The following is a 17,022-nucleotide window of genomic DNA, read 5'->3' on the forward strand; positions in this document are numbered from 1 at the left end:
GTCTAACACAGAGGCTGGATTCTTTACTACCTATCCCATTGTGGAAGGGCTCTTGCCTTAACACTTTTAATGGTAAGAAGTGTTTTGAAAACTCAAAAAAGTTGGAGGCCATTGGAGAATATTTTTCTCAGTTTTATTCTTTCCCACTACTATTTTCTGCACCTCAAATGTCCTCACGCTTTCTTTAAGTATCAAACTACAACCTACTCTCTAAGGCTCAACTTAAGGTCCAAACATCTCCAACACTCTCCCTACGGCAACCTGGCTTAATTTTTTTCTTCACCAAAATGCTATAGTATGAGGAAACTTGACCACAAATTCAATAATTTAATTCATTTTTATTGTTTTACCCCTCTTCATTTATATTCACTCAGCAAGAGAGAGGGTACTATAGTACCCAGGAACACTCATCATGTTTCTGAAAACTGATTATGTAAAACCCTGAGAATTTCCTGGAGATACATACATGTGCATTTGTGTATATGCATACATACATATAATATGCATATATGTATATTACATATGGGTGTGTGTGGTGTGTGTGTGATGTCCCTATCCCCCAGATAATCTCATTATAAATACAAAAAAAGAAATAAAATCATATATATATATATACATATATTTCCAGACAATTTTTCAGTATAGAGACTAAAAGAAGAAAAACTTCTAAACTCATACATAGATGTGTATGTGTGATATCTATATATCTATATCTATATCAAATATTTAGTGTGAGTTTCATGGGAAAGTGAGGGGATTTTGAGTTGTTTGGACCCTCTATTTTGCTTTTCTCTGAAGACATTTACTGTGAATGCAAAATGGCAAAATTGAGCTTGATACTGTTAGATAGAATAATTGTAGGCATAGAAAGAAGATAAACTTCAGGAATAAAGAGTGAACACTGTAGGAGAGCATATATCACACAATGTAAGCATACATAAAAACTGGCATTTAAGAGAATATTTTCTTTCCTTTTGTGTATTTATTCTTTCCTCTAGTTTACCTTTAAACATAGTAAACTAGATTTTTCCAGTTTTAGGACATGTACAATTGATCTCCCCCTAACTTTATTTTATTTGCTGAAGCAGGGCTATGAGGTTTGAATGATAAACATTGAAAAGAGAAATCCCACTGAGTTATTTTTTTTTTCGTTCTATTATGAGTGAATAAAAATAATCTTTTGGGCGGGAGTGGGAGATTCCTGTCCTTGACCAGCTGGTTCATAAAGCAAATAGAAAAGATAAAATACAAAACAGAGAATGGTAACATAATAAATGCTTTTGCATCATACACTTTATATATATATAATCTGTTTAGTACCAAATGTAAACGCTGCAACAAATAATTAGTAGAACCTCCACTTTTTGATAAAAAGGTCACAATATAACATTATTTTTAACAATTGTTTAACTAAATAGACTATAAAAATATTTTTACTGTAGCCAAAGCATTAAAAACTATCTTCTAAGTAAATAAGCTTGTCAGTACAGCAGACTATATGTTACACTTTTCAATGCTCAACTTCTACATACCTTATTTTATTGACTATTAGTTTATAAAGTTTAAATTCAGTATTTAAGGTGGTTTCATCTCCAAACATTGAAAGAATTCCAAAATGCACTTGCTCACCAGTTTTAACTTTGAAGTGTCTATAACCTTCACAATAGCAATGGTTTTCTCTTTCTCCTTCATCATTTTCTTTTCCTTACACTTGCAAGCAATAACTGGGAGAGCTGTGCAGAAACTTCTAAGGTGAACTTTGGTTCTTCCTTGGACTTTAAGTCTAATCTGCTCTAGATTGTGATTGACAAAAGCTTGCTTGTTGGTGTTCTGTAGTCCTTTCAAGTTCCAATCAAGCACAGGGGGTTGTTAATATTTACTCAGTCCTTGTCTCTGAAATAGTCTTGAACTATAACAGTATACTGAGATTGTCAAACGCCACCAGCATTTACAGACACTTGATTGAAAAATACCCATCTATGATAAAAGAAGTGAGTTACTGTGCACAACCACATCTCTGAAAGGGAGAGGTGAAACTAAGACTAAAGGGTAGAAATTATAGGGAGACAGATTTAAACTCAGAGGCTAAACAATCCTTTGGCTGGAATGTGACAGAGGATCGGATCAGGCTAAGGTCCCTTCAGATTCTAAGATTCTACAATTCTATGAAATGGCTTCCTTCTGAGGCTGCTAGCACAGCAGAGTGGGTAAGATTGTGCATTTGGTGTCATACAGGATTGGATTCAAACCCCTCTCTTGACATTCACTAACTATATGAACTTGAGTGAGTTACTGAACTTCTCTAAGCCTCTTTCCTCATTTGTAAAATGATAATCCATAATAATAGTCTCTATCTCATATGTTTGTTGTGGTGATTAAATTTTCATGAAAAGTGTTTTGCACAATCCTTGTCACATAGCAAGTACCCAAGGCATAGTAGCTATTATTATTGTTGTTATCCTTATTGCTGCCGATTTTAGCCATTAAAAAATTTCCTAAATGGTAATGTATAATGGGAACAATTTTTTAAAATATTGTGTGTGAATTTTAAAGTATTTATTTCATATGTATTTGCTGAGCACCTATGATGTGCTAGACATTTGTGCTGGGTACTGAGAATAAAATAATGAACAGGTCACTCTTTTAGGCTTTAGGGACACAGCAGTGAACAAGACAGACAAGATCACCAGCTTCCAGGAGTTCACATTTTAAGGGTGGGAGCACACAATAAATAGGTAAATAAAATAAAACACAAGATAATTTTTGTAACTCTAATCCTAAGTGTCCCAGGGAATTAAATAAGATATTGAGTTAGGAAGTGTGGGATGGGGTGTTCCAAATAGGGTGATTGTGGAAGACCTCTCTGACAAGTTGATATGGACTAAAGATCTGAGGCATAAAGAGATAGTCATGCAAAGATCTGGGACAAAATCATTCCAAGCCCAAAAAAGGAAATTCCATGGTCCTAAAATGATAATATGCATGTCATATTCAAGGAGTAGGAAGAAGGCTATCAAGACCAGAGCCTAAAGTTACAGGGAAGTGCTGACTATGGCCAAGGGTCCTGGTTATATTCTGAGGATTTCAGGAAGTTAACAGAATGCTCAGCAGTCAGAGAAACAGGATCTGAGTTTTGCTATGTGAAGATCGTTCTGGCTGCTGTGTGATCAACAGCCGTACGGGGGAAAGAAGTAGCAGAGAGCTTAGTTCTGAAGTTCAAGTGAGAGATGATCATAGCCTGGAAAAGGGTTTTAGTAGAGGAGCTGATAAGCTGTGAGATTCAGGAAATCTGGGATGCAGAGTAGGAGGGCATACTGGTAAATGTGGTTGTGTGGAAGTAAGAGAGAGAAGAAGAATTACTTTTTTTGGAGGGTGTTGGTTCTAGATGGATAAGGAGGGGGACAAAAACTTCTTTTCAGTCAGATTAGGTTTGAGATGTCTGTTGGAAGCACAAAAGATGTTAAGGTAGCAGTAAGACATACACATCTAGCATTAGGGGAGACAGCTAGGCTGGAGAAGGGTTGAGATCACCAACAGAATGTATAGATATGTGAGAAAAGAAGACTGAAGTCTAAGCCTGGGAGCACTTTAGCATGTAGATGTCTATTAGAAGAGAAAGAACCAGTAAGGTGGGTGAAAAGCCAAAAAATATGGCGCTACAGAATCCCAGATAATACTTCAAGAAGGAGGGAGTGGTCAACCATGGCTACTGCCACAGAGAAACCAAGGCTGGTGAGAATGGAGAATTTACTATTGGCTTCGGTACTGGTTGGTTTTAAGAGCTCTTTTAGAATTGTAAGGGCAACAGCTGTATTGGAGAGTAGAGAATGGGAGGTAAGGAAATGGAAGCAGAGAGAGTTCTGAGGGGTAGGGAGTCAGGAAATGATGTGGTAGCTGGAGAGGAACTGCATTCAAAGGGAGTTGTTTGATTTGGTTTTATTTGGGGGGAATCTTAGTAAAGACAAGTGTAATGCTGATATTTATAATTCAATACATCAGAATAGACTGATGATATAGGAGGAGCTGCTATTTAGAGAGGGAGAGTGCTTGAGAAGGTAAGAATTTGTGAGATCTAGGACACAAGTAGTTGGGCTGGCTTCAGATTATGAGCTGGGACAATTCTATTCTAACAGAAGGGATGGCAGAGAAAATCAAAACAGATGCAGGTGGTCTTATAGAATTTGTGATGCAAAGCTAACAAGTAAGTTCTAACCTGATTGCATATATTTTCTCTCTGAAGTATGTTGTGAAAGAGAAATCAGCTAGAAAATGGAGAATGGATGGGGAATGGTGGAGATTTGAGAAGAGAAGAGAAAGTATAATGTTGTCTTAATTAATGAGAATTTTCACCAAGGAATAGCTGTAGTATTGTCTGGTAGTAGTGAAAGCCCCTATGAAATTTTGGTGATGTATAGGAGGTGAGTACTATGAGCAATGTGGTAAAATTTTATCCATTCAGCTACCCAGGTGAAGATGTGGAGTAAGATGAAAAATAAGTTTAATCAGGGTTGGGCTTTTGTTAGGAGAATAAAATGAAGAAAAATGGGTATATGCTAAGAGTGTTCGCAAGAGAAATGGTTATAGTACTTGACCAAGAATAGGTTAAGAAAGAAATTGTCAAAATGTCATGAGTGAGGGGCCGGGGCAGCCCACCCCACCGCCCCGTCCCCACTGCCTACGAGGGCCAGCGTGGGCTCTGGGTGAGTGTGGCCATGGAGGGTTCTCCGGAATCAGGGCCCAGAGGTCCACGGGACCCAATCCCGGCTTTGAAAAGAGCACAGCACATCTGGCACTGACCTGGAGCACCATGCCACGCTTCCCCCAGTGTCAGCTGGAGGACCCAGAGTACAGCCAGTTGGAGTACAAAGGTGAGCAGGGTGGGGCTGTATGCTGGGCACCACAGGGTGACCCACAGAGGCTGGTGTTCGGCCCGAACCAAAGGCTGGCCTCAGACAACCCGTCTGGTGGACTGCAGTTTGCCAACACATAACGAAGAAAAGATTGGTTCAAAGAGGGAAAAGGCTGACGGGACCCCCAACCCCGCACGACCACACCCCCGGCCACAGATGGTAGAGCAAATTACGCCCTGGATGGAGGGGCAGACGAACAGCGATCCAGCTCACCAAGCTGAGCTCTATGCAGCCCTGGCCTTGTCCTGCCCTTCCTGGAGGTCTCAGAGAGATAGAGACGGAGGAAGGAGAAGGGGGCCAGTTATTGCATACACTGGCCGCTTTCATCTTCCAAGGTGGAGGAAATCCTCACCATATTAATGGCATGGAAAAAAGAAAGAAGAGGTATCCAACTGCAGAGGAAAGAGTCCAATGGACCTGATTCTCTGCACAGAGAATGCTGAAGGTGACCCCCTCTTCCCCCAAAAGAAAACAGAACAAAACAGAACAAAACTCGTCAGGAAACTCAGTTTGATTGCAGGGTAGAAACTTCATCGACACTACAGAAATCGGTTGCTTTCTGTACACTCACAACAAACTATCTGAATGAGGAAGGAAGAAGAGAACCCTGTGGACAATGACGGCAACAACACAAAAAAAATACCTAGGAGTCCGTCTAACCCATGACCTACAAGACCCGTAACTCAGAAAACTGGATGAGAGACATACCAATGAAAGAAAATGAAAATGATACACACAAAACATGGAAAGATAGGTGGTGCTCATGGATCGCCAAAGTCCGTCTTGTGGAAATGATTCCACACCCCCAAGGCAATCCAGAGATGCAATGCCATTCCTCTCAAAATACCCACAGATTTTCTCAGACAAGTACAACCAAGAATTCCAAAATGCGTCTGGAAACACAAAAGAACCTAGAGAGTGGCAATACGCTCTTCAGACAGAAGCACAGACTTCGGACTTCCCACACTGCCTGATTTCCAACTAGCCTGCCAACCTGCCATCATCAAGACATCATGGTATAGGCACACAAGACATCCACATAGATCCATGGAGGAGAAAGGAGAGGCCAGAAAGAAAGCCACGCTTATGTGTCTATTCGTCTCTGACAAAGGAGGTGAGAAGGTCCCGTGGGGATATGATAGCCTGTGCAATGAATGGTGTTGGGGAAACAGGACCGCTCCATGCACAAGCATCACAATGCCACCTACAACAAGAAACTCACACCAAATCGACTACTGCAACGTAAAACCTGAAGCCAGGCGAGGCCTAGAAGAAACCCATAGGTACTGCGTTCTTGGACCTCAGTCTTGGAACCATGTTTGTGGAAAGAGAAGCACAATAAACCCAGTTGGGGCTCCAGGTGACTGAAAAGGTTTTCAACAGCACAGGCAAGCGTATGCATGACGAAAGAGGCAGTGGACCGAATGTGAGAAAACACTGATTTGCAAATGTTGTATCTGAGAATGGCGATCATCTGGAAAACAGACTGAGAAGTTGCACAACACAAGCCTTTGAGACACAAAAACCCTAACCTGACGCTTAACCCTAATAATGTGTGTGTGTAATTATTTGCACTGATAGTTATTTTATACTCAATATACCTAGATTATGTATAATAAACATATTCTATATCAAAAAAGATGTCATGAGTGAGAAATAATAGCTATTGAGAAAAACAGTGGTAGAGTCAATTGATTTGGAGTCTCCACAAGCTTGAGCAATGGTGAAGTAAGAACATTAGAGTAGGTGCACTGAAAAACAGAATGTAATGGTCAAAAAGTATGAAATAAAAATGTTATAGGATAGAGAAATACATAATAACAAGATCTAAGATATCATCATGTGAAGGGATCGCTGGATAGGAAGGAGAAAAATACCACTGACACCAAGGAGACTGAGAAACTGAGAGGTTAAGGTGTTGATGAAAACACAGCTGATTTCACTGAATGTTTCTTGCACTTTGGGTCTTTTCAGTCCAATTTACAAAATTGTTGCAGTAAGAACGAATTGACAGTTGCCTAGTTCTCTTGGTCAAATAGAAATTGAGAGGTAACTTCTGCTTAATTATTCTGAGTCTAGTCACTAATCACTCAATATTCATTTCTGGGTCAGAAATACCTGGGCTAAATTGATCTGTGAAAACCTTGAACTATTCCATTCAATCTGGGGAAATGTGAAGGACCACCACAAGTGGACCCTTAGCAGCTTCCAAGCTTTCCACCAACAGAAGTTAGAACATGATTTTTAATTAAGCCTATATGCAGTGGTCCTGGGATAAATCTACACTCAAGGTTTTCTGCTTAAGTCACAACAAAAGAACCCCAAAGTGACTAACAGCACAATCAGTAGACTGCCCCTAAGACTTTGCAATTTCTGTGAGAACTACAGAAAATATGTAAAATACTCAGCAACGTGCCTGTGACATAGTAGGTGAGATATTAAGAAAAATTATTATTATTGATAAATATCCTCACTTTTGAAGCTTACCATTATGGGCATCTGTTGTTTCAGCCTCTCTAGAATTCATTTACATTTATTTTGGTAACAACTCCTGCTCTCCTGGTTCTCACTCTTAACCTAGATAATTTGTTTTGTGGAGCTGCCTGATTCACAGCTCTAGCGTGGGCCCAAGACCCAGAAAAATTAGCTGACAGTTAGATATATGACAGAAATTGCTCCACAAGGAATTAGCCCAGAGATTGAACTGGAACTAAGCGGGAAAGGAAGCTCTCCTCTTAAGTTTTTAAGCTTGACTTAATGTATCCACCAGGATGCATTTGGTTATGACAATCAGAAAATCCTGACACAATTAGCTTATAAAATAAAGGAAAAAAATCTTACTTAATGTGTGAGATCCATAGGTAAAGAATTCTCCAGGGGCATATAAGCAGTATTTCTTTGCATTCCGTTTAGATTTTCCTCTCTTTGTTTCTTTAGTTTTTCCTCAGTTTATTTACCTTCTGGGCAATAAAATGACTACATAAGTCACATTGTCTTACAACATCATGGAGAGGCAAAACCTTCTCTTTCTTGGGTCTCCTTTAAAGGCTAAAGTAAATTCTAGAAGACCCCAGGAACCTGCTCAACTTGCCAGAATTGCAACACAAGCTCATTCTTAAAACAATCTCTGGCCAGGGAAACAGGGTCACCAGGGTTGGCTTAAATTAATCAGAAACTTCCTCTTCCTTGTGAAGGAGTGGATGTCTGAAAAAAAACTGGGTTAGCAAGGAAGAATTGTGTGCATAGCTAGGAATAAGCTGTGATAGTGTCTGCTCAACAGCTGAGAATAAGGCCAGTACAGAACAAAGGCAAAGTTATGGAGGGATGTTCACATACAATATTACTTAGGAATTTGTGGATGACATGAGCCAACAAATTCCTTTCATACTTAAGCCCCATATTAGCCAGGTTCTATCATCTACAACCAAAAGTTCACTAGCTAAAATGCTTACTCAAAGCATTCCTCTGAATCTAACAGGTCTTTATTTTTATCCACATGAACTATAAATATCCTTCAGAATTTCCTATCTCTGTTCTACCACCTATTCTTATACATTCTTTTTTTCTGACTTCTTGCCTTTTCTTATGTTGTTCTCTCAACTTGTTATACTTTGCTGCCTTCATGTCTACCTCTTAAAATCTTAACCTTCCTTTATAACTATATCTCAAATATCATCTTTTCCTAAAGCATTCCAAAAATATCTCAATTTCGCATGGTTTCTACTTTAGTCAAACTCCAGGGCAACTCTCTGACTAGCATTTAAAAAAATTATATATATATATATATATATATATATATATATATATGCCATCTACCAAGATTTAATATAAAAATAGCTTTGGCAATAAATATTTTCAATTATTCTCATAATGCAGAAGAAGAAAGTGAAATAAAGAGAAGTGACTTGCACAATACCTAGATGACAACTTGGGTTAATACCAAGATCCATATTCTTTCCCTCCCTGTCTCTCAGGTGTGCCTCACTGCACTGCCTCACTATCATGTTGCCTCTTGATATGTGAATTGTGTCTCACTCAACTTTTAGTTTCCTATAGTGCACGTATTGTGCTTTGCATATAATAACTATTGAATAAATATTTGGTCAGTTGAACTGCTTGGGGTTATATCTTGATCCTGATTTATCAATGATTATTGATTGGCCAACAGCAGATACTTCTTTATATAAGTACAAATAGGCCAGTAGTATCTATCTTTTACATTCTGTATATCAAAAGCAAATTCCCAATACTCACTGTCACCAGTTTGCATGGAATAAGCAATCTATGCAACCTCTACAAAACAAGTAAGATAATTTGACAAAGAGAATGTTTCAATATACAATTTCAATGAAATAAGTACCACATACAAGGAAGAGAAGATTGCAGGAAATTAATATCATTTCCTCAGACCCAGAAGTTGAATACTAGTTAAGAAAATAGTAACCTCATGCTGTTGAATTAGATGGGGAAACTTAGCATTAATAACATTTATATAGATAATTTGTTAGATTTCCTATAAATATGCTGCTTAAAACCTGAAGAGAGAAGAGGTAGAAAGAATTGTCACTTCATTCTAAAAAACGAACGAACAAACAGGCAAAAAACAAACAAAAAAAATCCACCAAAAAAACCTTCAAAAAAAACCTAGATTTTAAACCTCATTTGATCTTTGTCTAATAGTGGTATTAATGACTTGTTATAAAGTGGAGGTCCTTTGTACGAGAGAAAAGGAGGAAAGAGATAATTCTCCTTTTTGTAGTCTATTTGGGAATTAATAAAGAAAAGAGGGATGCTTTGTCTAATTTTTTTCTTAAAGTTTTAAATTTAAAATGTCCATTGTTAATATTAATACAACTTAGCCCACTGATTTACTGATGAACAGTATCTAGTCAGAATTCACTTTCTTTAAATGAAATGTTTAACAATTAAATCACAATCTTTCATATTTTTTCTCATGTTTTCTCAAAGGTCTAAAACCATAAACAAACCAACAACAACCCTTCAAACTGTATAGAAAGAGCTTGCACACCCTTTACAGATTCATTTCTAGAGATTAATAAATGAACAATGAGAAGGCAACAGTAATCAAATAGGAGATAAGATAACTCTTCACTGCATATTATTTCAGGAATTTGTGATTTCAACACAGAAATCTGTCTACATGCCTTAAAGTAGTGTGAGGCTCTTCTAGCTTTCTTCAGTTCATCTTTAACCTCTGGTTATTGGCTCAGAAGTAAAGTTATATTTTTGTTGTTATAATTTTTTTCTTTCCTCTATAAGGTGTAGAGCCTCTGAATCTGATAGCTGTTAGTCATGGTAAAATAGTTAAAATTTAGCCATGAACTTATGAGGGTATTATGATATGTTGTGCTTCAAAAGGAAATCTGAAGATTTCACAGAAAATGCTATAGCAGACTAGATATATAATTAGATGGTGTTTATAGAGATTAGGTAGGTAAGTAGATAGATAGATAGACAGATAGAATAGTACACGTCCTATTGTCTTCCTCAATAAAATTATGTATCTTTTTTTCTGCCCCAATAAATATTTTTTTAATATTTATCTATCTTGTACCTGTTTCAAAAGTGCAGAAGAAAACACCACTTATTAATCAAATGAAATTTCTTGTTTTATCATCATATGCTATTATTGATTTTAATCTCATTGACCTCCTCAGGTCTGGAAACACTTACTGTTCTTTGCATTAGCAGAGGAGAGCCTGTTCCTTCCTCTTTAAAACTCGATTCCGTACCGGTTATATCCTCAATAACGTCCTCCATCTAGCAAAATATAATACATTTAGAATATTGTGCATAATGATAAAAGTTGCACGTCAGTCTGAGTTCAGAGAGAAAAAATTTAGCAATCTTTAAAAGTTTTTTTAGAATATTTAGATTATATGTGTATCAAAACGCAGAATATTTTAGAACTTAAAATGAAGTAATCCTGACACTCTGATCTGTGTTGCTTTTCCTTGCATTAGCTTACGCCAGCTGGCAGGTGATGGCTGGGCAAATCACCCTGGGTTAGTCCTTTGGAAATTAGTATCTGCATAAATAGAGTGATTATCATGAATACCTTGAGCCAGAGCTCATATACTTAGCTTGTAGAGAGATGACTTCCTACAAACTTTATTTTTCTTTTAAAATGTTTTGATAGGGGGCTTCCCTGGTGGCGCAGCGGTTGAGAGTCCGCCTGCCGATGCAGGGGACATGGGTTCGTGCCCCGGGCAGGGAAGATCCCACATGCCGCGGAGCGGCTGGGCCCGTGAGCCACTGCCGCTAAGCCTGCACGTCCGGAGCCTGTGCTCCACAACGGGAGAGGCCACAACAGTGAGAGGTCCGCGTACCACAAAAAAATAAAAACAAACACACACACACATACACACACACGTGGCCATTGGGTATCATATTCCAGAGTGTGGCTCTAGGCCCTGTTCTGGACTTTAGATGTTATTCCATGTGCACTGAGAGATCTCTAAAGGATCTAGGAAAATAAATATACATGTTTTCTTTCTTTTGGTTAGTCCACTTTCTGAAAGTTTTCAAGTATATTATTGATTGTTACCAAACTCAAATTTTAATTTCATGACATTTTTCTTATTACTACTCCACCATTAAATGGACAACAAATTTGTATTGAACAGATGTGAAGGAAACCTGAGGGAAGAAGGATGCTAAACACAATTCATGGTAAGTGGTTTACTTTGGAGCATTTCTGATAGTTTCAATAAAAATTACACATGTCATTTGTCCCTTTTCTTTCTGGAAGCTTACATCATAAATTACTCAGTCTCCTGCATCTCTCATTTTTTCCTCTTACCTATAAACATACTCAGGTTTCTTCTATTCCAGAAGGAAACCCTTCTTTCCTACATGTCAAAGTTCATCCTCCTTGGAGACTCTACTTTTGCCTCTAACACTTCTATCCATAATTTCTGTCATCCACCTACATGACTATCTTTTCCCCTAATTTGTTGGAGTTGCTGTCTCTTCTATTATTCTAAATTGACTTTAAAATCTAAACCAAAACTTTGCTTCACAGCTTCCAGGAATCTTCATAATTAATCACCTTGGAATCCAGTTGCTACTTTAAGAAAGACAACAAACACATCATTTTATATCAGATGAAACAGAATGAACAGATTAGACAAAAGAAGAATTACAAATCAGCAGAATAAGCGTCCTCAAAGTGATAAATGAAGATGATGAAATACAAAGGAAGAACACAATATTTTCACTAAAATAAAAATAGAAATAATAGTTATGGAAAGAATGAGGCTCAAGGACAAAGGAAAAGATTATAAGCAAAGGTCTACAAAAGACTAAGAATCAAGCTTTTCAACAACCCTGGGTGCAAGAAAACAATGGGATAACATTTGAAGTGTTAAAGGTAAAGAATTTTGAACCTAGACATTTATAACCAATAAAATATCCTTTAAGTGTGTGCATGAAATAAAGCTTTTCTTAGACATAAAAACTCAAGTTTTAGGGCAAAAAGACCTTCGGAAAACACTCTTTCAGGAAGTATACTAGTCAGATAATAAATAAAACTATGAAATCAATACAAAATATAAGAATGAGGAAGTAACAGTAAAATGTTTGTGGTCTAAATAAGAAGAATGTATGTGTGTGTATTCATTCTAAAAATATCAATTCAGAAAGATAGGTGAGAACAAGAAGGAGAAGACCATACTCAGACAGACTTTTACTTAAGGGTATGACATAGATATTGTTAAACAATGACATAGATAAAGAAGAAATATAGCTATGTGTCTTAAGTTAGGTGTAACCAAAAAGAGAGAGAGAGAAATTTAACCTATCCAATAGAGGATAGAAAAAAAGATGGCAAATAAGGAAACAGAAAGCATAGTAATTAAAAAAAAAACGTGAAAAAAGGTAAGTATTAAATCCTAATGGTAAAGTAATTACAAGAATGTAAATGAGTTAACATAGTGCTCAAGAAATTATCATTCAAATTGGATTTTTCAAAGGTATTGTAATACTTTGTCTATAAAGGACACATTTAAAATAAAACAATAGAGAAAGCAGAAAATAAAGTGCAAAGATGAACCACAAAAATGACCAAAAGGAAAGCAACAGTAACAATGTTAATATTAGACCATATAAAATTCAAGATCAAATGTTAAAGCAAAAATAATAAAAAAATAATACCAAGTAACCATGAAACCTAAAAAACCTAAAAAGAAAAACCTAAAAAAACTCTGTAGCAACAGCTGTCAGAAATCTATGAAAAATAAATTCAATTGTAGTTGAATATTTTAGCTCACCACTCTCAAAGTCATAAATCTGAATTTAGCCTTCTGTTCACCTATTCTCTAGGCCATGCCTGGGTCCTATCACCTTCTAGTCTATACCACTCCATTTCTGAAATTTTAAATTCAATTATCTCACTCATCAAATGCAATATTCCATTTAGATCCAATTTAGACACCCTATGGCAAATCAACTGAACAATTTTCATTATGACTCTCTATGCTTTTACCCTATTATCTTTCTGCCCAACCACCCCTAACTCCCCAGGAGTTCTCTCTCTCTACTTCCTGTTAACTCTGAATTCAAAGTAGAATGGTTCTTGCTCACCATCTTACTGAAATTCCTTTTGTTGCTATTTTCTTTGACTGCTTGACTGATAAATTCAACAGATATTTATCAGTCCTTATTTACTAGACTCAGTCACTACATTTGAGTGTGTGGGTCATTTCCTCCTTCTTTAAACAGGTTCCTTCAGTGGCACCACACTAGTTATCTTTTTACTTTACCTTTACAGTCCTTTTCCTCTGACCACCCCTTAAATGTGGGTGATCTCCTCAATCCCACCCTTGGTTTCCTACTCTCCTCATTGTTTTCATGTTCTTCAGGAGCTTTCTTCCTCATTCAAATTTTCAAGTACTACCCATAGGCTGACAACTCTTAAATCTCTTCCTCCAGTCTAGATTACTCCTCCTCAAGACAAACTTTGATATCTAGCTGTCACCAGCATCTCCACGTTGTGGTCTCACAGATACCTCAGTTCTAACATGTTCTAATATAAGGCCTCATCATCTCTCATTGTACTATAGAAATAACCTCCCCACTGGTCGCTCCCTCCCCCCAGGTTTCTTCTTCTACATAGTTGACAGAGTGATATTAAAGTCAAATCTGATTATGTCGCCCTAGCCCTTACATTTAAGCCTTTCAAGGATTTGAAATTACTTAACATGGAGCACCAGCCTTTCTGTGATTTGTCTATTACCTGCTTCTCTAGTGTGACCTTTTGTCATCACCTCATGCTGTTTCCTATTCTTTGCTCATGCTATCTTACTTGGCTAAATTGCCCCACTAGCCATTTTCCTCTAAGTCTACTTGACATACTTCTGAAGCAGAACAGCACTTCTGCACTTCTACATATACCATAGCTTTTTCTACATAATAGTATAAGTATTTGCTTCCCTTTTTTTCTCTTCCCTTCAACTTAGAGTTCTTGTAGAGTACAGAGGATAAGAAAAACAAGACAAGGAATAATTAAAATATAGCATGTGCTGTAAAAATGCTATGACAAGAGCAATTTTTATCCACATGATATAGGTGTTACTATGAAAACTCAGAGAATAGGCACCTAATCCACACAGAATACCCCCAGGGAAAGAAGAAACCTGAGACGAATTTTGAAGAGTCAGTCAGAATTATCCAGATAAATGGAGATTGAATGAGTAGTTGGTAAAGAAAGGATATAAGGAAGAACCTGGCCGCTGTGAAAATCACTAGTGAACCATATGGCTGAAGAACACAGTACCCTGCAGATGTGTAATGATAAGTCTGGGTAGGGTAGCAAGGGTTAAGTGTGGAAGAGTCCTGTGTGCCGTGAGTACAAATTTGAATTTTATCTTGGAAAGACCCATGCTATAAAATGCTTATTTGACTTTATATCTGATTGTCTTGGAGCGCTTTAATCACCTAATTACTCCTAATTGCAACCCCCAAATCCTAAATCTATGGATGCTCTCATAGATTTCTTCTGTGGTAGCTATGATTTCTGGGGTCTTTGAATTAATGAAATGTTCCGTGATGTCACAGGAGGACAAGCATAGAAGAAAGAAACACAAAAATATGGCAACAGCCACCAAATCCTGAGCAATCTCACTGCCCTTGTGTTAGAAACTTCAAAAAATGTAAGCATCAGAGTGACATCACCAAGATGGCAACTTAGTTAGCTCCTGAATTCACTCACCATCATGAGAAGAACAATTAACATCTATTCAGAAACAAGACACCACTAAGAGAATCCTAGAGCACGGGGGTGAGGCTGAAATACCCACTGAACCTCAGAGATCAAGGCAGACTGCATCAGAAGGCGAGAGAAGCAGCTACACGTTGACCACATTGACCCTCCTGTAGGACAGTGCAACACTATGCAGAGAGGTCTTCTCTGAGCCACTGGTTCGTCCAGAGGGAAAAGAGAACCCAGGGCGGACAACCAATCTCCTTCAACATTGTGGGCTGCTCTGTGGGAGCCCCTACTTTGATCTCGCACTATGGTAATTGCAGAGGAATCTATGGGGCCCAGCCACTGGGAATCTGTGACAGAGAAGCAGGGAGGGGCTTGCAACAATCAACACACAGATCTTGGCAGACAGTTCGTATCTGCAGTGCCTGCCTAGTAAATCCAACCAGCGACATCGTTGGTCTGCAGAACCAAATCAGGGGTACACTTTGACCAGGTAACTTGGGGGGAGGGGGCACAGATCTGACTGATTCAGATACTCAAGGAGTTTTATCAGCCCTAGAGCCCATTTGTCCACACCCAGTCACGGTGCTGAGTCATGGCCCCACCCACAGTGAAAAGTACTTTCCAGCCCCATCTGAACAGAAGAGCTAGTGACAACTCCTGGAAGTTGTGTGGCACAGTGGGGCTTGAGTCAAGAGGCAGGTGGACAGGCAGAGCAGATCACCCACAGAGCAAAGCCAGTACCAGTCATGGGGTCTTCCCATGCTATGCACAGGCAGGAAGATTAATTCATAGCCAAGGGTAGCTCTTGGCGTCTCTCAAACTGAGAACCTCCTTGGAAAATTGAGAATAGTCTGGAAGGCTATTCCTCTGGCCCCAACTGATCAGAAGGGCTAGCAAAAATACCTGAAAGTTTTGCAGCACAGCAGCACTCAAGTTGAGCAAAGGGCAGACAGAACTGATAGTCTGGAGAGCAAAGCCAGCAGCCCTGTTCAGCCAAGTAACTTGGGTGTGGGTCAGCTTGAGTTAAGACAACAAAGAGCTTCACTTGTTTTAGAGCAGCTTCTGCAACTGTGTCTGGGCAGAGAATCTAATTCATAGTCTTGCTCATCATTGAATACAGCCTTCAGCCCATCCAACAAGGAAACCTAACCAGAACACATGGGAAGTTGCATAGCCCATTCAACAGTCCCACATACAGTGGCACTTGAACAGAGAGCACAGCCATGGCTTCCCCTATCTGCAGAGCAAAATCAGTGGCCTCATCTGACCAGGGTATTCAGTGCATACTCAGGCCTTATTCAGGCCTCCAAACAATGAACTGCACAGGCCCTGGGCCCTGACCTACTTCCCTGCTAGGACAGGGAAGCTAATTCATAGCCCCACCAGCTACATCCAGTCCCAACCATCTAGTAAGCCTGATCAGAGAATTCAGGCAACTGTGGAGCCCATTCTACAGCCTCACTTGAGTAAGAAACAAAGCCAACAGTCCTATCCAACTGCTCTCAGCTAGCGGCACAACCCCCAATCCCTGTCTTCAGAGTTCTAACAGTTGCCTCACCCAAATATATCATAATATCAGGCTCCACCTGCCCAAAGGCATTAGTGGCAGACACACCAGAAACCCAAAATGAGCAGACTGATGAAGAACTGTCTCTGGCAAAGCAAACCTGTAAAGTCTGCAAGAGGAGCCCTATTACTCAAATGCACAGATACCAACATAAGGAATTAAGGATCATAAAAAATCAGGTAAATATGACACCACCAAAGGAAACTAATTAAACTCCAATAACTGACCCTAAAGAAATGGAGATCTATGAACTGTCAGATAAAGAATTCAGAATAATCCTTTTAAGGAAGTTTAGTGACCTACATGGAAACATA

At 38.6% G+C, this 17,022-nt stretch overlaps 1 protein-coding gene across 3 annotated transcripts in view; it reads right to left on the minus strand.

Annotated features, from left to right (window-relative positions):
- TFEC (transcription factor EC) overlaps positions 1 to 17,022 on the minus strand; it is a 155,931-nt gene that overhangs the window by 26,598 nt on the left and 112,311 nt on the right. For 2 of the 3 annotated variants that reach the window (XM_067746793.1, XM_067746792.1), the window contains exon 3: positions 10,605 to 10,691. The exons of the other annotated variant lie outside the window; for it this stretch is intronic. In XM_067746793.1, coding sequence (XP_067602894.1) covers positions 10,605 to 10,691 — 87 coding nt within the window. The remainder of the gene's footprint in view (positions 1 to 10,604; positions 10,692 to 17,022) is intronic. 3 annotated transcript variants of the gene reach the window in all.

Source organism: Pseudorca crassidens, chromosome 8, assembly GCF_039906515.1.
Source record: "Pseudorca crassidens isolate mPseCra1 chromosome 8, mPseCra1.hap1, whole genome shotgun sequence".
In the NCBI taxonomy this organism is placed as follows: Eukaryota; Metazoa; Chordata; class Mammalia; order Artiodactyla; family Delphinidae; genus Pseudorca; species Pseudorca crassidens.